Source organism: Fibroporia radiculosa (assembly GCF_000313525.1).
Source record: "Fibroporia radiculosa TFFH 294 genomic supercontigs, scaffold4066, whole genome shotgun sequence".
Taxonomy (NCBI): Eukaryota; Fungi; Basidiomycota; class Agaricomycetes; order Polyporales; family Fibroporiaceae; genus Fibroporia; species Fibroporia radiculosa.
The window spans coordinates 2,454-27,089 of record NW_012133399.1 but is presented as its reverse complement, the minus strand read 5'-3'; the positions used below and the strand labels follow the sequence as shown (position 1 = coordinate 27,089).

Genomic DNA, 24,636 nt, shown 5'->3' with positions numbered 1-24,636 from the left:
CATCCATAATATGATTCTACAGCTCGGAGAGATAAATTAGCCAGATATCCTATGTCGTTTGAACGACCCCTCAACGTCAGCGACAGAATATTCTAAAGCAACGCCCATGTCTTTGTAACATTGATTGATCCTCTTCACGAATAGTTCCGTTATTCGGAGGAGCTCCTCTTCGCATGCCCGCCACACGCCGACTAACACCGTTCCTGATGCTATACCGACGCTCACATCATCTGTCGTAGCTTTCTCCGAAGCTTCTGTGAAATGCTTCTCCACTCTTTTGAAAAGCGAGTCGATATGTTTGCGTACATCTTTCGCATTATACTCTTTGACAACCTTCTTCAATGTAGATCGTGAGTAGCTACTGTTGGAAGACACCTCTGTTGGCGCAGTGGTCTTGAGCAAACGCTCAACTCCTTCAAAGTAATCCTATCCAAAGTTGATTCTCTTCCTTCCGAGCCACAAGGTGCCACTTACAATGATTTTAAAGAACGGTCGTCTAAGAACAATCTTGACGTATGCGTTGAGGTTTTCCTCATAGATTACCTGCGCACGCCTTAAGAAGGAAGCTACGGAGCCTATCTGTAGCTGGGATATTTCCGCTACGAAGTAATGCATGTTCTCTGGCGCACGACATCAGAGTAACTCAAGCACAGGGCCCAGCTGCTTACCGATCACAATGACATGATAATTGAGTTGGCCTTTATCTTCTCCCTCCCCATCCATCTTGGCCATGTGCTTGAGGGCATCGAACATTGAAGTGACAATCTTGTCGTAGGCCTGGTCCACAGTTTGTCGAATTTCCAAGATATCTGCTCCAATGAGCTGTGTCTCGACACGACCGACGTACGTCGGGAAGTACTTAATGAACGGTGCGACCCCGTTGCGTTTCTTGCTAGTCAACCGCATGTCCTCTATAGATTTTATTTGTTCGTTCTAATAAAAGCTGATTTTCGAAATTGGCAGCAGGATAGAGCGTTGTACTTACCACCCTACGCTCGAACACACCCTTGAGTCGGACATGTTGTCTTTCCAACAGATTGAGTAAGAACCCGTTACCCCGTTCTTCAGCATCGCTGAGAAACCTTTCAAGAGCTGCAATGATGCCTACTATATGACTGGACCGGATGCCATCAAGTGAGAACTAGAAAATCAAGGAACTCTGCTCACAGCTTATCTTTCAGCAGGGCACTGTCTAGCCATGCCTTGAGTTCTGTGGGAAGGAAGCCAAATATCAGATCCATCGCCCCTCGAATGAGTTTCTGTGTCGATGAGCTAAGCCCCGCTGTCCTTGCAGCTTGTCTCCGGAAATAATTTTCCAATCCCATGTAATCGGCGAAGGTAATGCCCGCATTGCTGATCTGGAGAAAATCTGCGATGAATTCCTCTTCACGGTAGATTGACTGGGCCATTTGGTCAAGAATGAGTGCGAACGCCTACAGAATGCCACATGAACAGGAGGTCAGGGGAGGGGTGTTGTAAATGCTCAGTAATCTCACATCTGAGGCAATCATATCGCCATCGCTTCGTTCCTTCCTCTCCCTACGGCCTTCTAGAGGAGAGCGTACAATGGTTCCAGCACGACGCATACCCGAGGCAGCCTTAGCGGTTGTCGTTGTAGGTGTTGTGCCACCAAACCCTACTCATTTTCAGTATATTACTGCGATGATTTTCGAAAACTCAACCTTCCGTATCATCATCAAAAGCCTTCTTGACGAGACTACTACAAAATGTCAGCAATGCTCGGATTTGGGTAGCATGTAGACCGCTAGCGGCGGAGAAATAAGCCTATTGTAGATTAATCAGAGGAGTTCGTCGGCTTAAACAGTAATAGCCATACTGCGCATAATTTAGCGTAAACACCCTCATCCATTTCTTTCAAGTACAATACCAGGCCAGAGTAACGTCCGAGATAGGATTCCAGATTTCGGTGGTTCGTGAGGGATGGACGCCCGTTGGGCAGCTTAATAACACCGTCGTTGTCGGCCAAAACCATTCTTGACTTCACGAAATGTCAATAGAATAGTTGCGATATCTCGAAATAACACGCATCACCTGAGCAGTGACCATGATCGACAAAAAGTCCAGCATGCGCTTGCAAAAGTGCGAATTATGAGTCCTATATTCGTCTAATCGCTCCATCGTAGCTGCCATATCTAAGGAAATGGTCAGAACATAGAAGGAAGGCATACTTTGTCCAAACGTACCTCGTTCTCTACCAGCTTGAAGGGCTTTGTACAGCTCAGAAGCGGCACCTTCCAGTCTCTGAATGCTTGTGGCTTTCTCAAGCGATTCTTGTGTAAGGGCAAGTAGTGCCTCACTATCCACGTGGACGGTTTGCTAACGCCAGCTTCAGCAAAATTGAATGCAAATATAGTTTGCTACGTACCAGCAGCTCTTCCAGCTCGTCCATCAGTGCACGCTGGTTTTGTGTTTGCACTTGCAGCCCACGATTCTGAGATTGAATGAAGGCGATATCCTCATTCACGGCCTATAAAACAGGATAAATGATCATGCGATTGATCAGTGTCATAGAGACGTACATTGAGATGAATCTTATAAGATGACAGAACACTATCCATTCCGTCGAGCTCCGTGATCGACTCGTCAAGATATTTGAGGACTACATGTATCCTATCATCAGATTCCAGGAATGAATGAACATTAGCCTATCCAGATTTAAAAAAGGAGGCGTTAACGATACATTCACTATTGGATTTACTGATCCTACCTTCTCCAGTGCCATTAGTTCATCCATTAAGCGCGCTTCAATGCGATCCGCTGCCCCGGTGACAGACCTCTGGCCCAGAAGATCGTCACTGGCCCACTCATATCCCTCAAGCATTTCTTCCATGCTCTCTAACGTCGCCTTAGCACTCTCTTCTTCTCGTACGGCTGCACCTTCGCCCTCGCCATCGTCATCGTCATGTGTAATGGTATCATCTGATAGCAGATGGTTTAAAGCAGCTTGATTGGCAGGATCATAAAAGGATACGCGCGCATTATCCCGACGTTGTTGACCAGATTCTGGAGGACCTTTGCTCGGTGCTCGTGATGGTGTCTTGAGAGAGGGTGCTAATGAAGCAGCCGGCAGGGGAACAGAATGCAGAGCATCTGGAGTAGACACATACGCCGACGTTGGAGACGGCTGTGCAGATTGTAATGCGGGATGAGCATCGAGAGTTGCGCCTATAGACGATGACCCATTCAAGCGGACCGGAGGAACGAGAGCCGTCGTTTGAACAACTGGCCGTGCCTGAATTGGGGCGTTCAAATCAACTGTTCGAGCCACCGGGGGTGGGGGAACGCCATTCGACGCCGGAGCCAATGATCGAATAGTTGTATTGGAGATCGAGGCCCGCGGTGTATGTCCTGGACGTAAAGCAAACGGAATAGGAGCTGTTTGGGAAGAAGATGGAGTATTGGGACGTGTTCGTACGGGCGTAATTGGTCGATCAGAGACACCTGTCCGGTGCGAAATATCAGGGGAATCAGCACGAGACGGCGTATCCGATCGACGCGAAATGGATGAGCCGCGAGTACGAGGACTTGGAAGAGAAACTCCGTCATTTTGATCGCTACGTTGTCCATTATAAGGTCGTGAGGGCTGGGCTTCCGTCACAATCGGCCTCCTGGGTGATGCGGGGGGGAGCGGTGTACCATTGGTGGGGGTTGGTGCTCGCTCCATCCGTCTGAATTCAAGGGGTGGTGGCCTGGGGGCTTCAAGACCTCGCTTTCACATCTAACACATATCAATGGCTACTGACCAACATACCTGACGGACCGTCCGGAACTGTGACACCTCTTAATTGTAAAGGAGCCGAGCCCCCAGTAATGGCATGAAAAAGCTTTATCAATGCCGCTATGAAGTTCGTTTGGTCATTTGGACTTTCGGTTTGCCAACGATATGTCCTGGCCATAGTTATATTGAAGACACCCGACTGTTCGTGCATTCAGGGACATTTCGAGGTAGCATGTTCGGGGTGCGTACGCTTAGGACCTCAATCCCTCGAAGTTCTACAACTTTCCAAGTCTTTCCAACAGAGAAAGACCCATTAGAGTTTAGTTTCGACTTGTGTATGAATCCGCCTGCGCCGGTCGACCCTGTAGTTGATCATCAAACATACCCTTGGTAAAGAAACTAGATACGGTCACGTACTTGAGAGCAATATAAATCTCGGCTTCTTTCCTGCTTCTCCCTCTCCAGCATCTTCCCAAATCTTAATATGTGCGACATAACTCTCCCCATTCCGTTTCGCGAAGACAGTGGATATAACTCTCTCTTTGATGGAGTCCTCTTCTACCATAGCTTGATCTGTATGATGGGGGTCGTCAATTAAAGGTAGATCTGAGACTCAGTATTTAGACAACGAGAGAGTATGCACACATTCAGTTCTTTGATCGGACCCATTCACTCCGAGTCTCCTGAGTGGCTGCCTCTATCACCGATCCCTTATTTATCGCTGTTGTTCATGCGCTTTGACGCTCGTCGTAGTAGTGGTCACACCAGAGGCTCTGCCATAATTTACTCCTGCTATCGATGCTCGGCATGGGATAGGCCATTGCACAATGCCGGTACATAGTAATATTGACATGCATCGAATCATTCATCTCGGTCAACTGCACAAATGGAAGTAAGATTGTGGAATGCCTGGTACGTCCTTGTTTTCGTTAGTCGTTTCTTCTGCCCGTGGACGTCGCCGCGAAAAATAGGCCAGAAGCACAGTTGACGAACTCGACATCTCCACCTCTAAACCAATATTGTGAGGAGATGAAATCGAATCCGTCTATCCATCTTCTGAATTGAGCGGTTCGTAACTGTCCAGTCTGCTTGCATCCCCCCTAATCCACGTAAACATCCCCTCGCGCCTCGGAGTGACCCTCCGCACTTCTCCATTACGCATTATCTCATAATGTTTCCCTCTCCACTCTACCTCATTTCCAACTATCGCGAAAATCCAAATAGGTAAAGCGAGAAGTTCTCGTGATGCCCACGCACCGAGAAATGCCCATCGTGATGAAGAAGGAAGGGAATGTCCTGCGAGCGACTTAAACACGTCTAGGTCAACTAGAAGCCATAGTGTATAGTGGACTGGCAAGAAGATCCAGGACGGAATGCCTAAGAGGTGTTTCAGCGCAAGGGCAGTAAGACCTCCTAGGACGACCGACTCCGTAAGTGGCTCGATCAAAGTCGCAGCGAAGGTCATCCGTTTGCGCACGCGTACCCATCTGACACGTCTCCAGAAGTAGTCTGACAAACTCATGTTCCCGACCGCATTTCGGGCAACATCGCAAGACAAATCATGCCGTAGGCCAAGTTCGTGCCAGAGTGCACTAGCAATCATGTTGTCCTCAGCAAGAAACCGGCCAAATGCCGCTAGTCCTCTCCCTCCTGAATAAGTGGCCTCATCCTGCGCATGCGAGATAGGCTTGAGAGAACCATCAACACGCTCCACGTCCGAGCGTCGATAAAGGTTGGACTTCCCCACGACACACGAGTCCACCGCGACAAAGTTTATGGCAAGGTACATCTTGGCGTGGTTCGTGTTGAGAAAGGCTTCGTCAAGACGAGAGCCGAGCGAGTATTCGCTTGACCACGCGAAGGGGATGTGATGCACTAAAGCAACTCGTCGGCGAGAGGAAAGAGGTGCAATGTCAGCGGGACCATCGAGTGCGTCGACTGCCCGTGCCAAGGTTCCTGGATCAACCATCACGTTGGAATCCAGAACCCATATGATATCATGAGCCGCTTGACGATATGAACGGATTATATTGTTGATTTTCGGGTTGACACCAACAACTTCTTCCCCTGTTCGCACATGAGTGCTGTACCCTTATGCTTGAGATCGTGAAATTTGACACACCAATCATTACATGCGTCGTGACATTGGGATATTTTTCAATCAAATCTCTCACCACCGAAAGAGCTTGGTCTCCTTCATCTGCAACACAGAAGAAAATCTCGAAATTTGAATAATCTTGCGTGAAGGTCGACTCGAGATTGTCGTAAAGATTAGCATCAAGTCCTTTGAGTGGTCGTAGTATTGACACGCCTGGTACAGAAGTCGCGGGTGGAGAAGGCGTAGATGATCGACTACGCGGTCTATATCGCTTTCGCCTGCTTAAAACGGTCAGTGAGGAGCAACAACATACGGAGACATGGACGTACGCGGTATAGCACCCAAGCAAACACAGAGCCCACAGGAACGTGTACCAAACCACTCCAGTAACCGCCAACGACAGCTTGACAACGGTGAAGCTGTCGTCGACGCTCATAATCGACGCACAAGACGCGGAGCCAGTCCGGATCCAGGCGGAATACAGCACGATGTGACGTGACGAGTAATGCGACGCGCTGTGACGGAACGCGCCGACGTCGCGACGGTCTGCCAGTGGACGGCGACTCAGACACTCTTAATCGGACTCTGGACTCTCCAGAGGCCTCACCACAGCTAACTTGTTTCACAACTTCGTATTTACCTTTAAGGCTGATGGAAAACTGGAAGACGGCCTTTCGGAAGGGTATCTATCACTACAGAGAAGGAAAGTTTGAAGAAGCGTTAGTGCTTTTCGACGAGGTCTGCATACCCTTCACTCATTGCGAGCGTTTCGGTATAACCCAGGAACTGATCATCTATCAACAGGCTATTAACTCCGGAGAGCCAGAGTCAATAGTGTACGATTCAAGGGCAGCGGTGAACGAGAAGCTCGGTAATATAAGGGATGCCTTGCGAGACTCTAAAAGAGTAATTGATCTCGCGCCTCAGCGGTGGCAGGTGCGGGTGTCGTCACATACTAATGCTTCGCTCACTTAATATTCCCTAGGGTTATAGCAGATCCGCGCGTCTTTTCATGAGGTTAAACAAGTTTGACCACGCACAACGCATGGCCCAGCTAGCTCTAGATCGTGTTGGGAATGAACCAAAAAGACGCGACAACATTGAATCTCTCCTTGAACAAATTGCGAGCGCAAATCAGACCTATATCTCGAGGACAGCCTGCCACTTCGGGTCGTTGCCTCTAGAAATTGCGACCATTATATTTTCTTCGGTGGTCGCAGATGATCACACACGAGTTATTGGCCTTGCGCAAGTATGCAAAGGTTGGCGTAACACGATCCTCGAAACACCCAACCTGTGGAGCACTCTCGTACTCTCGCACAGACATCCTGTCAAAAAGGCAAAAGCTTGGAGGATCAGATCGAAGGGGAGGCTGCTTGACCTTCGTCTTTGCACCGGCCTAGAGACTGCATCGTGGGCTCTTGACGAACTTAGGGATATGCCACTGGATACTCTCCGCGCTTTCACTGTGGACGGGTTTCCCACTAGTGAAATGCATTCCCGGTTACCAAACCTGACCGCGAGTGTGTTGCGCGACACAGAATTTATTGTTGTGCGCGACAGTGTCGAAAGCCGCCCAATCCCTTGGCTATGGAGTATCCCCGATATGAGAGTTCGTACGCTCTCTGTCGAACGTTCTCAGTTTGCTTGGGGTAATGCTGCTCAGAACATAACACGTCTGGAACATTTCTCGTTCCAGGGCACGCTGATCACCACTACGCTCGCGGATATCGCATCGTTTTTACGCGCAAATCCTGGTCTTCGCACACTCGCTTTCTGGTTCATGGGTGTCTCTCTAACTGTGACACTTGAGGATGTGACGCATAAGGAGAGCATTAGCCTTCCATCCCTCACGCAGTTCAGTGTCGACTACTACGACTTCGTCGTTGACTTAATATTCCCTCAGCTTTCGCTCTCCACGCTCCAGACGCTCCGCATTTGTCGGGGCACTCATCCTCTCGGCGGCGCTTTACAACACTTGGTGAACAGTGGCGCGGCGGGCTCGCTAACAGAGCTCAAGATACAGCGATGCGCGATTACGGCGGAAAGCGTGATCAATGTTTTGCGTTCAGCGCCGTTATTAGAGGTTCTTCAGCTGGAACATGTTGGTGACGAGGCCAATAAGGTGCTCGAGACCCTTGCAAAGTCTACGGTTACATCTTCCTCCATCCAACAGACACAGCAGGTCAAGAATGGCGCAGTACAAGCATCTATCAACCGATCCACAATATTGTGTCCTCTATTAAAGCATTTGGATTTCTCCTATTGTCCTGATATCAAGAGTGGGCCACTTATTGAGCTCGTGAAGACGCGAATTCCTGCTTCTGCAACGGATTCCTCTCCCGAAGCTGATGAGGATGTCACGGCCTTACGGACAAGTGTACCAACAGCACAGATTGATACGCTTATCATCGATGGGTGCCCTGCAGTAGACGCAGACATCTTACCGTGGTTAAGGAGCAAAGTACGCGTTGTCAGTTGCGTCTATATGTCGAAAAAACATGCAAAATGGAGACGATGATCCGAATAAATATAATGTTGTTAGTGTGCGTTAACGATGTTGTTGATATGCCTGCTACCCAATCAATATCGTCATCCTGTATATATATAATGTCCAGGTTTGTATGGATGCAGTGTCTTGTACTTATCGGAAGGAGTGGCCTAGTCATTTTATTGAGTAACTCAGTCCCACGACGTGGGACTCAACTCCACCACCACTCTCGGTAATCTAAGTCATGAATGTCGTTTTAGGAACGCTCAGGTTCTGGAAAGACAGGTGCTTCGGAAGAGTAGGAAGATGACGCGGCCGAACTATCAGACGATTCAACTGAATGGATGGAACTTGACGAATATGCTGGAGATGCAGTGGGACGCTGGTGCGCAGGAAGATTGCCTAATAGAGTTAAAGTGCTGAACAAGCCCTGCGCCATTGCCATGGGATTGGGGGGAGCCGACCCAGGAGCGACGGCGTTCTGGGTTTGTCCGAGCTGAGAGGCCGCAAATTCCAAGAACGATTGCCAGATCGCAGAGGTGCGATCCTGCAGAAACGCGATGATGTTTGCCTTGGCCTGTACAATGCCAGCGTCGATCTCCGCTTCCTTGCTGATCAGGTATGGGTCGACGAAACTCTTGTATACCCACGTTGAACCCTAGCAATAAATACGTCAGTACTGACATCTTTGTGGCAACGCATGGGGAAAAAATAATTACCTGGGTCTGCGAAAGAGAGAGGAACAGGAGAAATGCCGTTTTAATCTCCCAATAAAGCGGAAGCCTGGACATGAATGAATCGATCAGACTGTACCTGGCGAGATAGCGAGAGATAATCACCAGCTCACGAGCCATTCCGCAACATGCTCGAATGCAACAATGGCTCCTACGACTGACCAGTACATTGCCCAACGCTCAAGTTCCTGCTCGGAGGTGGGTCTATGGGAAAGGGATTTCCAGGTCTCATAACATGGCAACAAGTACGCAAACCAGGCGCTGCAACGATTCGCTGTAAGCAAGGTCTAAATAAGTTGGGCTGAAGCACCTTACCTCAGAAGATTTGATGCCAAAGACGTGAACATGCTGGGACGAAAGATGGCAGAGAGACTGAAGTGCAAAGGAGAAGATGTGTAGGATAAGATCAAAGGGGCGGCGACGTTATAACGAAACCGAGGTGACGAGTGAAACGTGCCGTGGAAGCAGTGCGTAACTCGAGGCGAAAAGGTGTGCGGTTATGTATGCATCCCAGGCGCCTATGCACCCGGCATCGGCATTTTCGAGTGTACTATGTACTCCAGTGCACAATGTATATTCTCGATAAGTAACAGACAACAGCAAGTAGCATGTTGTGAGTCGATATCATTATAACAGCTCCGCAACAATCCCCTCGCAGAGTCAGAATGTGTAGTGCGTGAAACGAACTCCACAAAATTCAGAGCGAAAGCCATGCATACTGTCGTGCAGATTGCAATTGCATGCACCGACGACTAAGCGACAGAATACATCTCAAGATGACTCTAGCTTTGGATACAATGACACTGCGTATACACTCAGCGTGGTCTTCGCCCCTTCGCTTGACCATCCACTTTGTCGAGCACTACGATCTCACAGCATGGATATTAAATACTACTGTGAGGGGGCATGTGACACGGCTATCAGGTTGCAACCGCGTTACCTCAGTTTCAGGGATTTTCCGGCTTACGCAGTGCGATGTTGCAAGATGGCCAGGCGGGAGAACAGTCTCGAAAATCTAGATCACGCAAAGAAATGACATCGTTGGCAAAGAAGCCGTGGTCGCACCGCGAATGCTGTATTTGGCGCTCTCGACACCAAAGTAGCAGGTACTGATTGTGATGATATCCCCAGTTCTATCACCAGATAACGCCATAAGACGAAGAGGGCAGTTGATAGCAGAAGCCTGGCTGCAAACCCGAGGTCGATGGGAGGAGCAGCGAACATAGGATCGCGTTTGGAAAGGAAGGGGGACGAGCGGGATAGGATGGGAGAGGACGTGTCAAATCGGAGACCATGTGTTGGTCACGGCTGTCACCAAACCGGCCACGCTTGTCCTTGTTTGCTCTCCTCGGACTGATCATTTCGTCCAATCATCCCCGGCAACCTCTCAGTCATCCCGCAGACGCACCCTTTCCTCGCCGCCCCGCCTCTCTTCATCGGCCTCGCCGTCGAGCTCACATGGACCCCAGTAACGGCAGTAGCTCATCTGTCAAGAAGCAAGAAGACTCCGACACAAACGATTCCAAGAGCCATGCCAAAGCCGAGCCGAAACCGCAGGCCAGAACACTAAATCGAGTTCCTCGTACGTGTATAGGGTCTCGTCTAGCCGTTTTGCTATTAATCACTTCCGGACATGTTCAGGTGCATGCGTGAGTTTTCGCCCGTTCCTGCCACAGTAAACTCTTTCCTGATGTCTGCAATGTAGAATGCGTGTCGCAAGCAGAAGATGAGATGCGAGGGTGCAGAGAACCCTCCTTGTCGTAGATGCAAGCACGCCGGTCTGGAATGTCTTTTCGAGAAGCCGACGAGGGAAGCTAGTCTCACAGGAGAAGCTGGCTTAGAGTGAGTGTCCTGTCGAACGCCCAATGGTATCCTTATCACTGAGTGAATCTTTAAAGACGCATACGTAGCCTTGAATCCCATGTCGCGGACATTCGTCAGACACAGACTGCGATTCAAAATACCTTGTTGGAGATTGCTACACATCTTCGAGGGGCCGGGCCTCTCCATTCACGTTCGCCATCTGCATATCCCTCATTTGTGAATCAGTCTCCAAGCGCACATTCTCTAGGATCACCTGGTGTTTCGACACCCTCTGCTGCCATGAGCCATCCACAGCTGATGGTAGACACTGGACACTCCGGGCAAACACCGACGCCAAATAATGGGGTCATGTCGCAAGTACATGCTTCAATAACACCTGCCTTGAACTCCAACGTGCATCGTCATCATCGCGACCAGATTTCTGCTGTCTATCGCAGTCCCTCTTTGGGTGCAGCGCATCGTCCCCAGAGTCAACCCGATCTCCATGGTACAAGTTTGATGTATCCACCTCCGCCTCCCGCTGCCGCTCGGGGCAGCTCGTCCCAGAGCACCATACTCCCACCGTTCTCATCTATCGAATCTATGGGTCCTCCGCGATCGCAGCCTACGAACGTGTCATCTATGCGTTACAATCCTGCGGATACGTCTCGTCAAACTCTAAAGCCGTCTAACGGCCATGAGACAGGTTCAAAGCGTGGCGCTCCTCCATCGTCCAACGTCACCAGTGCGGATTCATCGGACGTTGAGGAGGAAGACGGCGAGCTTCCCGCCTCCGGATTAGTAGCGCCGTGGGAAGTGTTGCGCGGGTTAGCTGACGTCGCTATCGAACGAGCCGCCAAGGTACGTTCCGTTTCCAGCGGTGCAAGTCTGACAGATGACGCAAACTTATCCTGGGCTGATGTGAAGGAAAACGGGGGGGAAATTAGCGAACCTCCTAGCCGTGCGAGAACCAGCTCTCCGGAGCCGCGACCGGCCAAGAGGAGAAAGGTACAACACAAGCAACTTCGCTTCACCACTTTCCCGGATGGTATGTTTCTCGTTCAGGGACCTCCGTAAATCTAATTTCCCTGGGTGTAGTTGTCACCAAAAATACCATACCCGAAGCAGAGGCACGAGAATTGTTCAGGATGTGAGTCGATTCATGCTATAGATATATTTCCTCTAAGAAGTGTGTGCGCAGATTTTATCACGGCTGCTCAACTTTTCTGCCTGTTTTCGATGCTAATGTTGATACATATGATGCTCTTCATGAACGCTCTCCTTTCGCTGTCGATTGTATTTGTATGATCGCTGCTCAAGTTAGGGATGGAGGCGGTGAGTTCTTCGGTATATGTGTGTTCGAAGCGGTATATTGACCGAGATAGGCAAACCGAGCGAGACATTTTTGAAATGCCAGGAAGAAGTCCAAACCATTTCTTGTGCTACTTTGTTTTCTCCAGTTACGCGGCAGGAAGCTGTGCAAGCTATGAGTGAGTTCTTGTGATTGTGCACAACGCGACGGCTGAGCAGCGAACAGTTCTTGTATCTGGTTGGTCTGATAATGGTTGGCTGAGTGGAGGCCATGCAGTTCGGATGGCTATGGAGCTATGTTAGTTGTTATGATGTCGTTTAAGGTTTATGCTGACATGATTTTTCCAATATAGCTATGCACAAGGCTTGGCCAGAGCTATTGAGAAGAATGAAAGCCAACAAGCAGTCTACGTCCACTAAGGACCGGCAATTGGTGATCTCTGCGAGAACATGGTTTTGCCTTTATCTATTTGAACACCAGTGAGTTTGTTCCGCGTATCTTCCCAACAAGTCAGGCTTCAAACCACACTAGAATGTCATATGGAACCGGACGCCCATCTATCTTGAAAGATGATGAGAGCATATGGCAGTGCCGCCTACTTCTGCAGCATCCTTTGGCTATTGAAGATGACATGCGTCTTGTCTCGACGGTGGAACTGATGGCGATCCGAGAGCGAGTTAACAACAATCTTTCCCCGCTTTTCGACAAGCCTGTTGACGACATAACGTTCAATGTCCTCCGAGAAGCAGATCTAGAGTTCCGCAATTGGTACGCCACTTGGGACCACGCATTTTCTCAGAAGTACGAGGATGCTGGTTAGTTTTTCGACTTTGCCTGCTATACGGTGCACTTACCCTCCATTAGCATTCTATCGACAGAGCCTACAGATCCAGCATCTTCACGCCGAGCTATATCATAATGCCACGGCCCTTAGAGGTGTGGATAGCCCAGATGACATGCAAAGGATGCCGGCTGCCCAGCGCGAGTTGGCTATCAGGTCCATTCAGATCGGACGACAGATTTTGGATATCACCGTAAACTCGCCTGCGTATCGAGAAGGCATGAAATATGGTGCGTGACGTTCTCAATACCCGACTCATCTTGCTGACAGTCACTACCCTGCAGCTGTTCACTATACTCATGCAACGGCGACATTCTCAGCCTCACTATTGCTTCGACTTGCTCGTCTCTTGTGAGTGGTACAAGTATCTGAAAATCATGTTTTCTAAGCATGCGAACATCAGCCCGGATCAATGTGATATGGAAGAGATTAGAATACTTGTTGAACACCTCGGTGCTTTACTCTCGGAAGGTGGGTGCTCTTTTATTTTTTGTTTTGAATATCTCCAACTCGTTTCGATAGTGCCTGGGAAACGCTACGCGTTGACACTGCAGCTCATGTTGAAACGCTCAAGGAAGCGGTCAGCCTCTATGTCTCGCTCACCCCGAGACTCTCGACATCGCTCCCATAGCAATGCCGGCTACTCATCAGACATGACACCACAAATAGGTCAACAGACACCCATCTCACCAACGTTTGATTCATCTTTTTCGGCACACCCAGACGCTTCTACTGGCATACCAATGGGCTTCTCTCAACAGTTCGCTCAATATACCCCGAGCATCGATAACATTTGGCGAGGTTTCGACGCAACCTCCAATGAGCAACTTCCCGTTTGGCTTTCCGATCAAACACTTGGCGGTGCAAATGTCACGCAGCAGGGTATGGAAAGCTTATTCCTCCCTCCGCAATATTTCCCTGTGCAGGAGATCTGGTAATGCATATATGTATCGCTATTTTTGTGATCTTTCGATTCGCTGTTTGATAGCCGTCATTTTGTTATGTCGGATGTCTGCTCTTCGGCAGTTTTTTTTTTGCGAGACCGCGTACTGTAACACGAGCCCGCAACGTTATGTGTACTTGGATAGTCCGCAGTTCCTTTGTATTGTTAGTTAGTAGTCTATGATATGAATGCTGGTTCGGACGTGATGTTCATGGACTGTGCCGCAATTATTCCATGGTGCTCAGGCCCACATCCCGGTGCGAGACACCGCGTCTATGGACCATCACTGCTGTATCACTTGAGTCTATTCAGATGTGGCTGCTTGTGACTGCCGGCGCGGAAAAGCCGCGGTGTTTGAACCCAGATCTTAGAACCACTCTGGCTCACTCTCACTGTGTCGACGCCAATTCAATGTTCAACTCTTAGTCACTAATCGCGGTCTTGATGCAAGAAAATGGCGAAGAACAATACTGGGAGGTGATTAGGGTCATCGCCCAGAAAGGTGCTCGGTACAAAGTCGAATGGGCGGGGCTTGATCCTGAAACGAACCAACCTTGGCCCCCGAGTTGGGTTGACAGGGCCAATTGCAACGACACGGTCATTGAGGGGTGGGAGAATGCGCAGGAGAAAAAAAGGAGAGCTAGGAAAACGCGAGGTGTGTACTGTGTATCTCTCTTGCCGCATGCTTTGGACTGCGTTTTCGCATTTCCGCGCAGCTAATCCACGCACATCCACTACATCCACGAGAACCGCAGGGACCTCAAAATTAGCCGGAACCACGCGTTCTGCCTCGACAGCTACTATGTCCAACCGTAGTTCATATGTATCGTCCATTAAGGTGTTTATGTTTGTCTAAATCACGCCGTGATGCTAATGGGTCGAGCAGGCCGATGGACCTCCTAGGCAGCTCCTCAAGAAGCGTCGCGCCGTTTATTCTGAATCTCACGAAGAATCTGTATCAGGCGACAAGCGGCCACCTCCTAAGAAGCGACGCAAAATTATCGTAGAGGTTGTGGTGTCTCCTCCCCCGTCGCTATCTCCTCAGCAGATTCCTCAGCAGATTACTCGGATAGGTCCGCCTAGGCATATCAAGTCCGTCTCTCAACGGCCACCCCGTCAACAAATCACCCGGGTTGGCCCTCCAAAGAACGCCAAACCTGCCCAGCCACCATCCCAGCAAATCTTCCGCATTGGGCCCCCTAAAGGTGCCAAGTCTGATAAGCGGCCTCCTTCTGAAGACCTGGATGGTCGGGTTATTGAGAATGATATGTTCTGGGGATACAATATGAGCTTGTAAGTCAGCCTCCGCTCCTAGATGTTTCCTGTCGGCGTTGACATCATTTTAGTCAAGATGGTGTTGTTCCAGAGACGCAGTCACCACATGGACCTGCCTCTCCTATGGAAGATAGGCCATCGAGCTCGGCGGTACCTGCCTTGCCTCCTACCTCCCAACGAGCACCACGTCCAATCGCGAAAATCAGCAGTGGTTCATTGATATCTAGAATGAGGCCTCGCCCGAGTATGCTTGCCGTTGATAGTCCGATTCAGTTAGTTTCTTTTCGTGTCAAAGTACCCCACAAAGAACTAATGCTTCCTTAAATGCAGCGCTAGCCCGGTCGACGACATCGTGGATGATCCTGAACCACCACTCAGTTCGATTGAGCAGTTCAGCCCTCCGGAGAAGAGCAGCTCACGTGCTGTCGAACGAGTTATCATTAAGGCAAAAAGGGATGTTCTTGAGCAGCCCAATAACAGGAATCCTATGTCTCGCAAGGACGACCAAGTCTTACGTTTGCGCGGTCAGCGACTTGCTGAAGAGGCAGTTCGCCGTCGGCCCGAGGCTTCGTCAAGTGTTGCGGAGGTCATTACTTCGAGGCCAAGCTCCAAGAGTTACGATTGGCTTTTCACAGCGTCTCGTAGCCCGTCGCCTGCAGAATCCCCTCAAGTGCCGCCTGATACTGACTCGGTCGCACAGTCTGATATGCTAGATCCTGGGGTTACGGCCGACGACTTGAGTAGGCAGATGGAGGATGCTTACGTTGATTTTGATGGTGGGCAACAGCCGGCAGAGGCTTTGTCCATGGGTCGCCCCTTGCCTGGCCCGAAGCCCAAAGTTGGTCCTTTGCAGGAAGCTCGGCTGAAAATATCTCAGGTGTGTTTCCATCTCTCCTCTCATCTGTATACCCTATAGTCTGCTGACAGGTGATGGCGACGTGGAAATAAGACTTCTCCAAACAAGTCTGCTACGATGGAATCCCCAGATGAATTCCCCCTTACATCAACCACTCAGCGGGCTGACGTCGATAGTCAATCACAAGTACGTAAAGCGAACGCGAACGATGTTTTGCTTGTTTTGACTTGGATGTCTTTCAAGGAACATTCTATCCATTCATCTCAAATGAAGGAATTGACGCTTGCACTTGAGGACAAGTCTTTACAGATTGCAAAACTTGAACACGAGAAGTCTGACGTTGAATTACGTGTCGCCGAACTTGAAGCAGAGAACAAAAAGCTGTCGGAAGCACACCAGCTGTCCGCTGCGCAGTTGGATGCGGCAATAGAAGAGACGCGCGAAGTACGAGTCCAGTTTGAACAGGAAGTATCGACGTTGCGCCGGAAACACGCTTCGTACATATTCGAAATGGAGACCAAGGTGGACACACTCAAGACGAGTGTGGACAAACTGCGGCATGCCCAGGAGTCCGCCGAGAAGGAGCGAGAGTTGTTTCGCGAGTTTTATCGGAAGGCTTCTGCTCACGCTTCTGAGGTTGGGACAGAAAAAGCGGAACTCGAGCGTCAACACAATGTGACCACAGGGCAGCTCAAAGAAGGACTCCCTATGCTCAAAAGCATGTATGAAGATCGCCTCAAGAAGTTGCAAGAGGAGCTCGACAAATGGAAAGCGCAATGCAAGGTTCTCACGGACAAGGATGAGAGGACGAACGATGATGTTCGCAGGAAAGCCGCACTCGAAGCTGTCCTGAGGGATGAAAATGAGTCGCTGAAACTCGAGCTGGAGCAATTGCGAACTGCTGCTGATGCGCAGCCTCAGCCTCAGCCGCAACCTGTGACACCGCCCGTGGACGGCGAGCCTCTAGAGCTTGGCGACGCTACGTGCGATGGTGATCCTCCTGCAGATGAGTCAGAACAGTTAGTGTATCTGTGCGAATATGTGCCCGACGCGTCTTCGCATATGTGCAACGCGCACTTCTGTAGCAGTGAAGTAAGTCGATCCGGGCTCTCCCAGGCTGAATCGTCACTCAAATTGGGTCTCATCGCAGGAGGTCGTGCAGCACGCTTTGAACGAGCACTATCCGGAACTGAAGGAGATCACAGTCTAACGTGCTTCGCTTGCTCTTTGCAAGGAAAGGTACCCAATCGCAAAATCTGTTATGCCTGGAAATCGTCACTGTTGATTACACAATGTACACATCTACTGCAATATCGCTAATCATACCAAATGTAATCCACTAGTAGATCTTACGCAGCCTGGAGCTCGTGCAATCTAAACAGCTCTACTGTGTTCTTCCACGCTTTCTCTGTGACTTTCTCGAATGGGATGCCGTCGTTGAGTTTATGGATCACCCATGCGACACCGCCGATCGCGGTGGGCTCGTTGCGCCCCTTGACGGCGCGGCCATAGACAAATGACTCGGGTTTGGTGGAGGGAGGGAAATAGAGAGATTTGAGGGATGGCGGGAGGGAGGACAGGTGCGCCTTTGATGCATGCGTGGATGTGAGCGAGCACCAGGGTGCGTCTGGGTCGGTGTCAGAAGGCGAAAGAACAAATCTATCAGACGGACCTGTTTCGAACATGATCCTCTCGGGGCGAATCGCCTTGGCGGTGGCAAGATTTTCAGCGGTTTTGAGAGAACATCCGTTGAGACTGCAGCAAAATGTGAGCGGAGAGGAGGCGTTTCAGCTGAATCCACAATCACCCTATATGGAAACCCATATCCATCTGTACATTGGCTTTCAGTCGACAGTCTTTCGTCGGCGAACAAAGGAACGTACGAGCTCAACTGCCTCCTCGGCAGTCCCGGTGAAACTGTGCACGACGCCGCCGTGGCCACCGACCGCCAGGCCACCGGCTTCGCCGAATCCTTCCTCACGGAGGATTTGGACAAAGTCGGCATGCGCGGCGCGCGAGTGGAGGAACAGCGGCAGATGGTGCTTCTTCGCGAGGGACAGCTGCAGCCCTGGGACCCGTCAGCGTCAGCTCCGACAGAGCGCGAGCGGAGGGGGGCGGCGCACGGAAATTTCTCTTTTGCACATCGGGGGCAGCAAAGTGCGTGCGGTCGTAGTCTCAGAGCAACGTCGATACGGAAGCCCGGACAAGAGGGGAGAATGGCACACACCAAGCCCGCACTCGCCCACCGCGACGACCCTGCCCTTCCCTTCAAGATTTCCCTCGATGAGGGCGTCGAGCGCCGCAAGGTATGCTTGTGCGCCGCCCTTGAACTGGTCGAACTGGGCAGAGCGCGTGGGGTGGCAGCCGACGGTGGCGTAGAAACCGTGCTGCCGCGCGAGTTCGAGAGCTTCCTTCGACTCGTGCAGGCTCCCGCCGGTGATGATCATGGAGACGACTCCTGCAGCGCGGGAACGCTCAAGCATGGCTTCGAGATCGTCTAAGGACAGACGGTATCAGCAGGGGAAGAGGCAGGAAAGACTTGATTCACCATCGTGTTTTTTCCTGCCGTGGTGGTATCCTCTGAATACGGGGTCGGTGAGATTCACTGTGTGCGGTTCCGTGTCTGTGCTGGGTGCGTGCCTGATGGGGTTTGCTCACCGGCAATATCTGGGGGCAGGATGGATCAGTTTAGTGTGACAGTTCTTCATATACTTATACTGACCAATAAACCTGAATTTTCCCTTGACCTCTTCCGTCGGTTTTGCTGCGATGACCGTGACCGGCATGTGTGTTGATTGCGAGGGGGATGAAAAGCAACGGAAAGTTGGTGTTCGTGAGGTAAGATGGCAAATGGTGGACGTGGGGAGATAAGAGATAAGAGGCGGAGCTGGGGTGCAGAGTCGGGCAAGAAAGAGAAGAGGCATGCACCCATCCAGAAGGGAAATGTCCCTGGGGGAGTGGCAGCAGTCGGATTCGGGTCGAGATCTATCTAATCGCTCTGTCCGATCGACCTGGCGCTCGCTGACCTCTGCTCGCTGCCTGCGCAAAGGGCCTCTGCTCTCCAATCCTCCGCGTTCTGCGCTCGCCTGCCCTCAGATACGGCGGAGAAGTGTGCGTCCGTGTTTGTCTGGAAACTATATGCGGGCGCGTTAATGCGGCTATCACATGTCCTCCGCGTCGGGTCTCAGCTCAGACCCGGCCATGGCACCCAGTGACCGACCCTTGGCTGTTCCCAGCCTTTCACCTCTCTCTCTCCCTCTCCCCCTCGTCTACACCAGCAATGGCCATGGAACGCGTCAAACAGCTCGTCTCACACATGTCGCCCGCATCCAAGGGCGTCGCCGCTCTCCAGCGCAAGAGCCCGGACGACGTCGTCATCACCATGGCCGTCCGCTCCCCCCTCTGCAGAGCCAAGGGCGGAGGATTCATGTACACAAAGTAAGCACTGCCCTGCAACTGAGAGCGTGCTCTCATGTCGTATGTTCAGGAGCGACGAACTCTTGGCGGAGATGTTCAAGGTGCAGTCGTCCACCACATATTGGGTCTCACTCCACTCACATCCATCTCTGTCCAATAGCAAGCTATCGCACACTCGGGTATTGATCCCGCCCTTGTTGGCGATATCACCGTTGGCACCGTTCTTTCGCCCTCTGCTACCTACGAAGCCCGCACGGCGGCTCTTGCCGCAGGCTTCCCCGAGAGCGTACCTGTGCAGACTATTAACAGGTTCTGCTCTTCTGGGCTGATGGCCGTCACTGATATTTCGAACAAGATTCGCGCCGGGCAGATTGAGGTCGGGTTGGCAGTAGGGATGGAGAGCATGTCGCAGAAGTACGTGTTCCAGTTATATGCTATGCCACTATCATCGCAACTTACCGCGCCCGCGTCAGTCCAGATAAGGGCGCTCCGGCTTCAAGTGATAGCATAAAGGCAAACCAAGCTGCATGCGATAGCGTAATGCCGATGGGGTGGACGTCGGAGAACGTTGCGGGTGACTTCAACATCTCGCGCCAGGAAATGGACGAGTGGGCGTCCATTTCGTTCCAGCGCGCCGAGCATGCAGACAAGTCGGGTTACTTTGCGAACGAGATTGTGCCGTTCACCGCGTATGAGAAACCAGATCCTGAGACGGGTAAACGCGCGACAAAAGTGGTGTCTAAAGATGACGGGATTAGGGCTGGGACAACGGCGGAGAAGCTGCTAAAGATCAGGCCGGCGTTCCCCCAATGGAAGCCGTCCCAGACGACCGGAGGGAATGCGAGCCAGATTACTGACGGCACGGCGGCAGTTTTGCTGATGACCCGAAGAAAGGCAGAGGAGCTAGGGCTGGCCATCCTAGCAAAGCACGTCACGACTGCGGTTGCTGGGTTGGCTCCGCGTGTGATGGGCATCGGTCCGAGCATTGCGATCCCACAGGTTCTGCAACAAGCTGGCATCACCACAGATGACGTCGATCTTTTCGAGGCAAGTGGTTGTGCCGTCTCGTATGCGAGGGCTGAGTCGAGTTGGCGAAATGCAGATCAACGAGGCGTTCGCATCGATGATGGTGTACTGTGTGCGCAAGCTGGGTCTCGACCCTGCGAAGGTAAATGTGAATGGTGGTGCAATCGCCCTGGGACACCCGTTAGATGAGTCCGATGCGTAGTCGAGATGTCGAATTGTGCTGACGGACTGGGGGCGTCTGCACGCGCTACAGGTGCTCGTCAAATTGCTACTGGCCTCAACGAGCTTGCACGGAGAAAGGGCAAGGTATGCACGACTGGGACGGCTGGCCTGTCCGATGGCTGACCGTTCTGTGCGCAGATTCTGGTGACTTCGATGTGCATTGGGACGGGGATGGGTGCTGCCAGTGTGTTCGTAGGAGAATGAGTTTGCGTTTGCTCACCTTTTGCATGTGTCGGCGTTACTTGCGCGGTCGGAATATATGGGCTCCGAATTGTGCCTGCGTCATCACGCTATCTGAGACTTGAGGAGCCGATCGGCCCCCTGCGCGTGGCGCACTGGTGATGCCGCCCAAGTGCGCTTCAAGAAGTCTTAGTTTAGGGGATAAAAGTGGGCCTCGAGGGCATGACTTGCCGAGGCATGCCGCCAGTCGGTGCCATATCTCTTACACCACCACTAGAGCTATTTACCCTCCTCCTCCTCCCGGCGTGTCCACGAGCACTCGTCCTCCTCGTCTCCCTCCCCCCTTCCACCCCCCCCACTTCAGCAGCTCGTCTGCTTGTCCCTCCTTTTGTTCGTCGGCCGCCGCCGCCCCCCATGGCCCACAATTATTCCAGCACCCAACAGTCGAATCCCTTTGCCACTCCCCAGCCTTCGCCGCATCCGTATGGCTCCACCAATCCCAACTTCAACGATTCCACTGGCCTCGTCGCTCCTCTCCAGGCCCACTCGAAGAAACGCTTTAGCCGCTGGGTATTGATCGGCATCCCGGTCCTCATAGCCATTATCCTTGCTGCCGTCCTGGGCGGCGTCCTGGGTAGCCGAGCCCACCACAATTCTTCGGTCTCGTCCAATGCTGCCGCACAGCCCACCGGGGCTGCTGCCAGTGCCCAAGAACAGATCGGCTTATTCGCCACGGGCACCGACAGCCTCTACATGCTCCCCTTGTACCCTTCGACGGTGAGCGTTCGGTCCGTGTTTCCATCGATGGGCGTCTCGCTCACTTCTCTCCCAGACTAACACCGCTGCGTTCACCACCCCGACTTTTGAGCCCCAAGCTTCTGGCCTCAGCTGGCCCACCGATTCATGGACACCCCCCAGTCCCCCCTCGCCGACTCAGGTCCGCCCCGATCGTCCCCGTCTTATTGCCCCCTCGTACAAGTGGCAGGCACTTCCAGAACTAATTCAGCACGAACCATACATGAAGTACTGGAACGATTCGATCTTCGCTAATGCCACCGTCTATTACAACGAACCCGTCGTCGCATATTACTATGACAGCGGTAATGGCATTTTGGATATCGCGAGACAGATCAAGATGAGGATCAAGGCATTCTCGTACGTATACCGCATGACAAACGATACAAAGTGGTCGGAAAGAGCATTTTTGGAACTTCAGGTGCGCATCATTTCAGTAGCGCCGCGGAGATTGGGGTTATTCTAAGCGTCCGTACAGAATGCCGCGGGTAATGGTACCAACTCGTTTGGTCCAGACACCTCTGAGCGATGGAACCCGACTCATTTCCTCGACACCGCAGAGATGAGCGCCGCGTTCGCCATTGCCTATGACTGGATGTATGACGCGTGGAACTCGACCGAGAAGGAACAGATCATGTGGACAATGATTGAGTATGGCCTCACGGCTGGTGTCGTCGGATACACCAATAGCAACGGCCTCTACTATGGCTGGTGGACAGATGAAGTGCAGGGTAACTGGAACTGTGTCTGCAACAGCGGTCTTACCATGGGCGCACTGGCCATCCTAGACGACGACCCGACCGGTACTGCTGCGCAGCTCCTGGGGTACACGATTCCCAATGCTATTCTTAACTGCGCGGAAGCTGTAAGCTCAGACGGTACGTGGCAAGAGACCCCCAACTACTGGTATTTCGGTGTCACTGGCCATGCCGAAATGGCCTCGTCACTCGTGACGGCCACTGGATCCGACTTCGACCTCCTGTCGACTAACCCCGGCTTCCAATATACTGGTCTGTTCCACATGCATGTTACTGGCCCCGGCACGATGTTCGAATGGGGTGACAGTGGTGTCCAGACGTACTCGACCACTGCTAACCCCATGTTGTTCTACGGAGACCAGTATAACCACCCCGAATACATGCTGTTCCAGCGTGACCAGCACGATGCTGCTAGTGATCCGTGGAGTATGTTCTGGTACAATCCCGCTGTCTCTGGTGCGTTCTGGGACGGAATGCCTTTGGACGGATTCTTCAACAATCATACCGACGGCTGGGGTTCGATGCGGAGCAGCTGGACAGATGAGGACGCACTTTTTATCGCCATGAAGGCAGGTACTTTGCAGGGCCACCAGACACACAACGACCTCGATTGCGGAGATTTTGTCCTGGATGCCCTCGGCACACGCTGGATCGGCGAACTCGGCGATGAGAACTATCTCGACCCGGGATATTTCAGCAATGACACGCAAGACAGTGAACGGTGGCTGTACTACCGCAAGCGCACGGAGGGCCAGAACACGATTTTGGTGAACCGCGCGAACCAGCTGGTGACGGCTCAGCCCACAATTGATTATGGGACCGACAACGTTACCCAGGGATCAAGCACAGTGTTCACACCTCCGGGTAACTCCACCGCGTTCTTCACCGCTGACCTTGCTAGCGCGTACGAGAATGTGTGAGTTGACAGATGCCTTGTATCTATATGTCCACGCTGATGTTCGGCATTAGAACGTCGTTCCATCGTGGGATCCGCATGCTCAATGGCAGGAGACAAGTTCTCCTTCAGGACGATATTACCACGAACACTCCTTTCATGTGGCGGGTGCACACGAACGCAAGCGTAACCGTCGACTCTGATGGACAAGGCGCGACACTGCAGATCGGAAACGAAAAAGTGCTGCTGCAGGTGCTGAGTCCTGCGAACGGCTACAACATCACGACGCAAACGCCTGCAGCACGGCTGGATACGGACCCGCCACTGCCCCCGGGCGGTGAAGACCTGCCTAACACCGGGGTGACGGTGATCATGATCAACTTTGAACCGGGGACGTACAGTCTGCAGGTGCTATTCAGCCCACAATGGGCAGAGATGGCGGCGAACGAATACGTGACGCCGCCGTCTGTGCCGGTAACGTCGTGGACGTTGACGAGCCATAACAGCTGATGGACATGGTGAAGTTGTTGACAATATGAAGACCTCGGCCGGATAGTCATGACATTGCATTGACGGACGAGTGTATGACATTGCTATTGCGGTAGATGTTGTAGTTCGGTTTGTGGTTCTAGTGATACATTATTATTACTTCGATCTCTGGCAGACATTATACCAGTTTTGTGGTGTTGTATTGATAGTAGAGCCTGAGGCAACAAGAACGCAGTGCGGCTAGCGATGCGAGTGATGAGAGTCGGCTGGCGGGTGGGCGCCTAGTTGAGTGATAGGTGTCGTTGCCAGGGTTTCCTTGTTTCGACCTTCTCGCGACTGTTGCACCCGACGGCCGTGCCCCTGCCCACTCATTTTTATCTTCACTCCTTCAACCATCCAGGCCTGTGAAAGGCTCTGCTGCCAGGTGTAAAGTGAGTCTGCCGACCCATCTTCTTCTCTCCCTCTCTCTTCCATCTTCGCCCTTCCCACCGCGGCTGGTCCCTACCCACGCCTAATCCCTTCGTCGCGCTCTGCTGAGGCTGACGGGCTTTCCAGCTCTTTCCGACCGTTCACGTCTCACTAGGCCAGAGCCATATACAACATGTTCGCAACAAAACCCAGGAAGGTCACCCTCACGCTCCTTTGCCTTGTTATCGCCTTCGCTTTGGCCTCGGTCTCGGAGGCCAACGATATTTCTGCCCACCGCCGCGACCATGTCGATGTCCGGCGTATGCTCAAGAAACGCTCCCCTCAGGCTAACCC

The 24,636-nt window shown here is 51.8% G+C and overlaps 8 protein-coding genes across 8 annotated transcripts; 5 read left to right on the top strand and 3 right to left on the bottom strand.

Moving 5' to 3' along the window:
• Positions 1–36: 36 nt before the first annotated feature.
• Positions 37–6,273, bottom strand: FIBRA_05240 (uncharacterized protein; the record flags this gene model as incomplete). The annotated part of the gene is made up of 19 exons (XM_012327012.1): positions 37–426; positions 475–620; positions 669–933; positions 986–1,115; positions 1,168–1,433; positions 1,497–1,636; positions 1,683–1,785; positions 1,838–1,999; positions 2,053–2,153; positions 2,205–2,337; positions 2,387–2,488; positions 2,541–2,666; positions 2,729–3,717; positions 3,773–3,938; positions 3,989–4,101; positions 4,157–4,345; positions 4,997–5,806; positions 5,862–6,115; positions 6,167–6,273. 19 exons carry the CDS (start codon positions 6,271–6,273, stop codon positions 37–39), a joined length of 4,692 nt encoding a protein of 1,563 aa, XP_012182402.1.
• Positions 6,274–6,488: 215 nt separating this feature from the next.
• Positions 6,489–8,358, top strand: FIBRA_05239 (uncharacterized protein; the record flags this gene model as incomplete). The annotated part of the gene is made up of 3 exons (XM_012327011.1): positions 6,489–6,575; positions 6,642–6,773; positions 6,823–8,358. 3 exons carry the CDS (start codon positions 6,489–6,491, stop codon positions 8,356–8,358), a joined length of 1,755 nt encoding a protein of 584 aa, XP_012182401.1.
• Positions 8,359–8,584: 226 nt separating this feature from the next.
• Positions 8,585–9,409, bottom strand: FIBRA_05238 (uncharacterized protein; the record flags this gene model as incomplete). Its single annotated transcript, XM_012327010.1, has 4 exons — positions 8,585–8,986; positions 9,048–9,111; positions 9,168–9,323; positions 9,378–9,409. 4 exons carry the CDS (start codon positions 9,407–9,409, stop codon positions 8,585–8,587), a joined length of 654 nt encoding a protein of 217 aa, XP_012182400.1.
• A 1,111-nt stretch (positions 9,410–10,520) lies between these two features.
• FIBRA_05237 (uncharacterized protein) lies at positions 10,521–13,956 on the top strand (the record flags this gene model as incomplete). Its single annotated transcript, XM_012327009.1, has 15 exons — positions 10,521–10,644; positions 10,704–10,711; positions 10,768–10,904; positions 10,973–11,726; positions 11,793–11,913; positions 11,964–12,015; positions 12,067–12,200; positions 12,251–12,355; positions 12,403–12,474; positions 12,530–12,656; positions 12,709–12,992; positions 13,042–13,248; positions 13,303–13,369; positions 13,422–13,489; positions 13,541–13,956. 15 exons carry the CDS (start codon positions 10,521–10,523, stop codon positions 13,954–13,956), a joined length of 2,676 nt encoding a protein of 891 aa, XP_012182399.1.
• An 807-nt stretch (positions 13,957–14,763) lies between these two features.
• FIBRA_05236 (uncharacterized protein) lies at positions 14,764–17,302 on the top strand (the record flags this gene model as incomplete). The annotated part of the gene is made up of 7 exons (XM_012327008.1): positions 14,764–14,799; positions 14,848–15,254; positions 15,308–15,508; positions 15,567–16,113; positions 16,186–16,278; positions 16,336–17,184; positions 17,243–17,302. The coding sequence occupies 7 exons, from the start codon at positions 14,764–14,766 to the stop codon at positions 17,300–17,302; spliced, it is 2,193 nt and encodes a 730-aa protein (XP_012182398.1).
• A 139-nt stretch (positions 17,303–17,441) lies between these two features.
• FIBRA_05235 (uncharacterized protein) lies at positions 17,442–18,878 on the bottom strand (the record flags this gene model as incomplete). Its single annotated transcript, XM_012327007.1, has 8 exons — positions 17,442–17,847; positions 17,900–17,922; positions 17,976–18,160; positions 18,216–18,266; positions 18,320–18,589; positions 18,641–18,697; positions 18,751–18,759; positions 18,815–18,878. 8 exons carry the CDS (start codon positions 18,876–18,878, stop codon positions 17,442–17,444), a joined length of 1,065 nt encoding a protein of 354 aa, XP_012182397.1.
• Positions 18,879–19,372: 494 nt separating this feature from the next.
• FIBRA_05234 (uncharacterized protein) lies at positions 19,373–20,961 on the top strand (the record flags this gene model as incomplete). Its single annotated transcript, XM_012327006.1, has 6 exons — positions 19,373–19,530; positions 19,580–19,610; positions 19,670–19,923; positions 19,983–20,677; positions 20,738–20,841; positions 20,896–20,961. The coding sequence occupies 6 exons, from the start codon at positions 19,373–19,375 to the stop codon at positions 20,959–20,961; spliced, it is 1,308 nt and encodes a 435-aa protein (XP_012182396.1).
• Positions 20,962–21,174: 213 nt separating this feature from the next.
• FIBRA_05233 (uncharacterized protein) lies at positions 21,175–23,895 on the top strand (the record flags this gene model as incomplete). Its single annotated transcript, XM_012327005.1, has 4 exons — positions 21,175–21,714; positions 21,770–22,153; positions 22,211–23,406; positions 23,460–23,895. The coding sequence occupies 4 exons, from the start codon at positions 21,175–21,177 to the stop codon at positions 23,893–23,895; spliced, it is 2,556 nt and encodes an 851-aa protein (XP_012182395.1).
• Between the last annotated feature and the right edge of the window lie 741 nt (positions 23,896–24,636).